The following is a 6000-nucleotide window of genomic DNA, read 5'->3' as shown; positions in this document are numbered from 1 at the left end:
CGTTTTCTTCACTGGCCGGGGCCTCAGATCGTAACAAGGAAATCTTTTGCCTCGATGATGAACCGCATGCGATGCTGCCTGAGAGGCATTTTGACCCTAGGACACGCCAGCTGAAGGAGCATCATCCCTAGACTGTGAGCTGACATGGATCTTCAATCGAAACAAGACAAATGCCTGCTCTGATCGCTGCAACGTCCCATTCGACTGCTCGAAAACGCAAGGCGATGAGAGAAGATGATGGAGATAAGTACAGAATTGAGGGAGTCCCAGGAAAGAGTCAAGATAAATAGCAACGACGTAAAATCTAATTCATGATATTTAAGGAAGTTACTATTGAACAACAACGGCATCGACGCCGCCTGCTCTTGCTCATCTACGACCAATATATCTCAGGAAGTTGCTATGGAGCTAGAATGGTATCGGCGTCGCCTGCTCTTGCTTAGCTACGGCCAGTCTGTTACGCCATGAACCAGCATTCAAACCGGAACGAAAGCTCCAGCGTGCTCATCGCACTGTCCATGTGGACGGGTCTAAAAAATCTTACATGATGCTACTATGTGGGCAGGTAGACATCCTTGAAGAAAGCTGTCGTGAAATGATAGGAGGATCTTGAAAAGCCTATGGTGCATCTACTTGTAACATCACCTTTCTAGGCCTCGAATGTCAAGAAGTCATGGGTCTACTCAGGTCTTGACAAGAATACGAGAATGAATTCGCCGTCTATTTTCTTCAAGGGTTCCGTTTCACATACTTTCATCTATGGAATGATGCCGAAACGGCCAGGCTGATTAGGGCATCATCTGTAATTTATCTTGCCAGTAAGGTAGGAAGGCGACGTTGCTTCGACACGACCCGAGAGAGTTTTCTCACTTGGGGAAAGCCCTTTCAAGGCTGACAGCCCCACGGTTCTTACCTGCTCAGTTCTGCAGCTTCCAACCCTAGCTCGGGGGCTACATAGCGTTGAGGATTAGACCACCAAGGGTATGGCAGTCACTTAGGTACACCCTACTTACTCCTTACATAGGGCACAGGAGAGACAGCAATGGCCAGTGCAAGATGCGGTTCATCTGATTGCCCTTGTACAAAATTTAGATGATCCAGTCATCAAGCAAGGTGCGAGAGAGGCCACTCTCCCTAGAAACGCACTGCAGTATCTGGATGTTCTTTTCTCCGTTCGGAGCGCTCTGCTGTTCTGGCAGTCAAGCTCTTCACATAAATACTACAGGGTGTCACGTATCCTATGTATAATGAACGGCGCCATTCGGATAAGCAGAGTAATATATAATTTGCAAGCTTCTCGACAATCTACAATTCAGAAATAAAACAAGGGTATCATCAAGATATACCTCAATTGCCAGTGTTTCCCCTGCGACCACCACGCTTGGCCCGCTCCTGGTGCGCCTTCAACACCGCTCGCGTTTGCACCAGACTGCGCTTGTTCTTGCTCTTCGCCTTGCCCAAGGTCATGAGGAAGTTCTTCTTACGAGCCTTCTCTTTGTTGGTAGTACTCTTGCCCTGTGCATCCTTCTTCTCCTTGCGCTTGGCGGTCACACTCTTGTGCTCAGCCCGATCGGTCTTGCCCTCCTTGGCATGAGCAATGCGTTCCTCGCGCGTGGCTTTGCCGGCGGACAGAGCTGCCAGACCCTCGATCTCTTCAGCCGTCAGGGGGTCGTCGTGGTGGCGGTTGCTGGCAGATTGACGCCCCTTCACGCCCGCAAGGGCGTTGACAGCTGCTTCGGTGCGTAGCTCCTGCAGCTTCGCCAGATCGGCGGGCGTAAGAATGCGAGTAGCTGCCAGGCTGAGCTTCTGGTCTAATTCCTTCTGTGCCTGGGACTCTTCGGTGGTCGCCTCCGCAGCAGTCTCGGCAGCAGTCTCTTCATCCGACTTGGCCTTCTTCTTCGGACGTTTCGAGTCTTCTTCGTCGTCATCCGAGTCACTTAGCTCAATCTCAGCATCACTCTGCACCTGAACCCAGCCATCAGAGTCATCGCTGTCCTCGTCCTCCTCGACATTCCAGGCATCCCAATTATCCTCTTCTTCTTCCTCTTCGTCATCTTCCGCATCGGAGGGCAGGCCCTTCTCGGCCCTCTTCTTGCGACGTTCCTCTTCCTTCCATTGCTCAAGCAGCTCGATGCCCTCGATACCGCCGGCCGCTTGCTCGGCGAAGCGTTTCTCCTTCTTCTCTCCCGACCGCAGGCCCATAGAGGCTTCCTTTCCACGGTCTCTTCTCTTGAGCCATTCAGGGTTGAGTTCACGGAACAGACTGAGCAGACCACGAGCGGCCATGACCACTCCCTTGTCCTTACTCTTTCTGTACATGACAAGATCTTGCAACAGAGTCTCGTTCATCGCAAGGGGTTGACGCGCGCAAATCTCTCTGATAGCATTGAGACCTGCGGATGCGACCTCTGCTGCCGACGCTTCGGAAACGAACTCGTTGGCAATCTTCTGAACCAAGGGCTCAAGGTCATCGGGAGGAACCAGATCGTGGGAGGCCTGCGCAAGGGAAGCCAAGAACGAAGTGACGGAAGGCTGGCGGGGCGTGAGGTATTTTTGGAAATAGGAGTACAGGTGCATGATGTGAAGCTTGTGCAAACCGACCAGGCGAGTCACAAGCTGAAGAACCAACAGCTTTTGATCCAGGTTCAATTTAGACTTGGTGCTCTGTAGGTGCTTGGAGAACAGGCTTTCTGCGTACCCCTGGGGATCGTGCAACAGGTGAAGCGCGGAGAAGTTCAGCGGGTGGGGTTGGTTCTTCTTGCGCTCACGGCGCTTGACGGTTGCTCTGGCTTTCTCGACAGCGCGAGCCTTCTTTTTGGTCTTCTTGTTGATGCCGATGATATGCTTTACTCGGCCCATGTCGATGGCCTCTTCATCGCTGCTCTCATCCTCCATCTCTTCACGTTCCTTATCACCGCCCAGAAAGAAGCGGATTCCGCCCACAATGACCTTCTCGTTGGTAGCAAGACTAGCCTCCTTCATGACTTCGACAGCCTTGGCATCAGTCCAAATCTGGCGCTTCCACAATTCGCGCGTAAGCTTGATAGCCCACAGACCCTTGGAGGAAGTGCGGTCGGAAGTGACTAGGTTGTAAAGGACGGTCTGCATGGTACGGTTGAGTTTGTGATTCGTAGACTTCGCATTGGAAGATCGCAGGTCCATCAGGATCTTTTGGAACAGTAATGCGCGCAGTGTCTTGCTGGGCGTTGAGATGAGAATGGGGAACAGTGTCTGAAGGAGTCTAGAGTCGCACGGATTAGCGGTAGCGCTTAATTGGCCAACATTTGAGAAGGACCTACGTCGCGGAATCCAAGAGTTCCTTCTTTCTCAGAAGTACCAAGCTTCCAACGATCTTCTCCCGCAACTCCGCCTGCAAGATCAAGTGATGCTGCGACAGGATATCCATCAGTTGCTGAGGAAAGTCCTTTGTAATTTCAGGGTAGCAGTCGGCCACGTGGGCGATAAAATCGATCAGTTCACGGAGCGAGATGATACCCGTGTCAGTGGCCGACGAAGGTGCCGCCATGAAAATCTCGCGGTGACTCTCATATTGGTAGTGCTGAGCGCGAAAATCTTCGATGTAGGACCTGACAGAGGCACCCTGGTTAGCTTACTTCTAGCAGTCGTGGGCATTGTAGCGGAAAAAAATGACTTACTTGGGGTCTCTTCTAATCTTGTGCTGAAGATTAGGCCTGGAAAAAAAGGTAAAAATGTGTCAGAGATCGTGATGAAGTTCTCTCTCCTCTCTCCGAGTCGGCGGGTAGAATTTTCTCTGTCCGACAGTGAGGAGCACTTACAGATCAGCCTCGACCTTTTCCAAGGCCCCTAACTTCCTCTTCACCATATTTGCGACTGGATATGGTGAGAATTTAGAGGAGTGATATGGGTTGATGGGGGGGTGGTTGAGGAGGGAGATGGAAGAAGGTGGTTGGCTCTGCCCGTGACTGATAATAGACCCAGAACATTTTTTTTCTCCTGCTACGGGGTTCTGGCCTATCGATAAGCGATCAGCCAAAGGCGGCGACGGCGGCGGGAACAACTGGACTGCAGTGGTCCCTGCGACATCAGATTTTGTCTATTTGTCTATCAAGCGCTGCTGCGCTTGCCGCACGACTAATTTTCATAAGTAGAGACAGATCTAGGATACACATGATAGAGCCGTTGAGGGGTTCATCAAGTGTGTTCAAATACTACAATGGCCGAAAGAACATGAGAACAGGTAAAAAAATCTTTTCGTTTAGAGTTAAAAAATGGTAGGTTCTGACTCCGAACAAGCCAGAGGTCTTCATGATCGCATCTCAACTACTGTGGAAGGAAAGCCGTCCAATTCTCTCATTTTTGAGGATCTCGCTCCCTCCCGTGACTGTTTTCAGGTATGTACAGTCGCGCAGATGCATGCAAATCGACTGAATCCTATTGAACCCCCCGTCCACTCCAGTACACGCAAAACCAGAACCAAACGGAGAATACGCCCAAAGTTCCCACTTTACCGGTTGCTCTTGGCAACACGCTCGAGCTCGTCCTTCTTCTTGATGGCGTAGGAGTTGGAGCTACCCTTGGCGGCGTTGATGAGCTCCTCAGCCAAGCACTCGGCAATGCTCTTGATGTTGCGGAAAGAGGCCTCACGAGCACCGATGGTCAGGAGAGCGATGGACTGGTTGACACGGCGGAGGGGAGAAACATCGACGGCCTGGCGACGGACGGTACCAGCGGAACCAATACGGGTGCTGTCTTCACGGGGACCGCAGTTGACGATGGCATCAACGGCAACCTGGAGAGGGTTCTGGTCGGTCATGATGTGGATCTAATGCGAACTGTTAGCGCCTTCTTCCAAGGCTGATTTCGGTTTTCTGTCGGTGGAGTAGTGCTTCGGTAGAACATACGATCTCGAAAGCGTGAGCAACGATGCGGACAGCCATGAGCTTCTTTCCGTTGTTGCGGCCGTTCATCATGAGGGAGTTGGTCAGGCGCTCGATGATGGGGCACTGAGCCTTGCGGAAACGCTTGGCGGCATAGCGACCAGCGGAGTGAGGAAGGTAGACAGGGGAGCGGATCTGGATGTAGTCGCTGGTTGCGTGAAATTCGAGTCAGCACATCTCATTCCGAGCCTTTGCCGTCCTCCCTTGTCCAATCCATTCGGAATCAAGATTCTCCTTTGCCCCATTTGCGCAAATCCTTCCGCGTCGGTGTTTTGCTTGGATTCGAATCGACGGTTGCCTCCAACCCGACAAACAGGCTGGTGCAGATTTGTTTTCCTCCATGGCGCCAATTCGTTCCTTCTCTTCGTGGTAATAACAATCGCGATGAAATGGGAAGCACCTACGTCAAGGAGATGTCCCGGATCTCAACATCCTCGTAGCTCCACTTGTTGAACAGCTTCACGCTGCCCTGCTCGGCAAGAGCATCCTTGGGCAGGACCTGGAAGGCCGCAGCAGGGTTTTCGACCTCGACTTCGCCGTGTTCAGACATGTTGGACGACGTATGCACCTGTTGTCGAGGGAGGGATACGTGAAGGGGTGGCGGACGGTGTCGTTGGGTGATCCTGCAACGTCGACGAATACAGTCGGTCGGCTGAAATGTGTCGCTGAGCCCACGGAAATTCGAGGTGCGACTCGCTTAGCGGTGGGTGGGCTTAGGGCAGGGCCGACCACCAATGGTGCCCGCGGTGTCATGTGACTCAGCACTAACGGGTCTGCTCCGGTGCACCAACCCTGATCAGGATTAGCCTATTAGCCCATGATGACCCGGTAGATAACCACATCTGACTCCGCTTTCAACCCACCGACATGTTACGAACTATCCTCGATGATCTAGACTGTATCTTGCTGGAGGAAAGGCCATCGATACCAGCCTATCACTTCACAGCCGCCCAAGCCTGGTTACCAAGTTCTACTATGTACACGCTCGAAATATCAGTCTTGGGCCAATCGTTTGGGACAGAGTCCTTCACCATCGGTCAACACAGCAGCAGCATGCGCTCGTTGCTTTGGGGGATCGATT

General features: G+C 52.2%; 2 protein-coding genes across 2 annotated transcripts; both read right to left on the bottom strand.

The window, feature by feature from the left end:
- Window positions 1–1274: 1274 nt before the first annotated feature.
- BO66DRAFT_377282 (SDA1 family protein) lies at window positions 1275–3931 on the bottom strand. Its single transcript, XM_025645743.1, has 4 exons — window positions 3798–3931; window positions 3657–3692; window positions 3300–3587; window positions 1275–3241 (listed from the first exon to the last, which is right to left on the bottom strand). Exons 1-4 carry the CDS (start codon window positions 3842–3844, stop codon window positions 1348–1350), a joined length of 2265 nt encoding a protein of 754 aa, XP_025502528.1. The 5' UTR covers window positions 3845–3931; the 3' UTR covers window positions 1275–1347.
- Window positions 3932–4412: 481 nt separating this feature from the next.
- On the bottom strand, window positions 4413–5469 carry BO66DRAFT_421496 (40S ribosomal protein uS7; the record flags this gene model as incomplete). Its single annotated transcript, XM_025649962.1, has 3 exons — window positions 4413–4804; window positions 4884–5067; window positions 5324–5469. 3 exons carry the CDS (start codon window positions 5467–5469, stop codon window positions 4487–4489), a joined length of 648 nt encoding a protein of 215 aa, XP_025502527.1. The 3' UTR covers window positions 4413–4486.
- Between the last annotated feature and the right edge of the window lie 531 nt (window positions 5470–6000).

Source organism: Aspergillus aculeatinus (genome assembly GCF_003184765.1).
Source record: "Aspergillus aculeatinus CBS 121060 unplaced genomic scaffold BO66scaffold_33, whole genome shotgun sequence".
Taxonomy (NCBI): Eukaryota; Fungi; Ascomycota; class Eurotiomycetes; order Eurotiales; family Aspergillaceae; genus Aspergillus; species Aspergillus aculeatinus.
This window is presented reverse-complemented; position numbering and strand designations above follow the sequence as displayed.

Coding starts and splice junctions, on each gene's coding strand:
- BO66DRAFT_377282 (XM_025645743.1), bottom strand. CDS start 3,844: ATGGTGAAGAGGAAGTTAGGGGCCTTGGAAAAGGTCGAGGCTGATCT. Junction 3,693..3,797: donor GAAAAGGTCGAGGCTGATCT/GTAAGTGCTCCT, acceptor CTTTTTTTCCAG/GCCTAATCTTCAGCACAAGA. Junction 3,242..3,299: donor GAACTCTTGGATTCCGCGAC/GTAGGTCCTTCT, acceptor GTGCGACTCTAG/ACTCCTTCAGACACTGTTCC.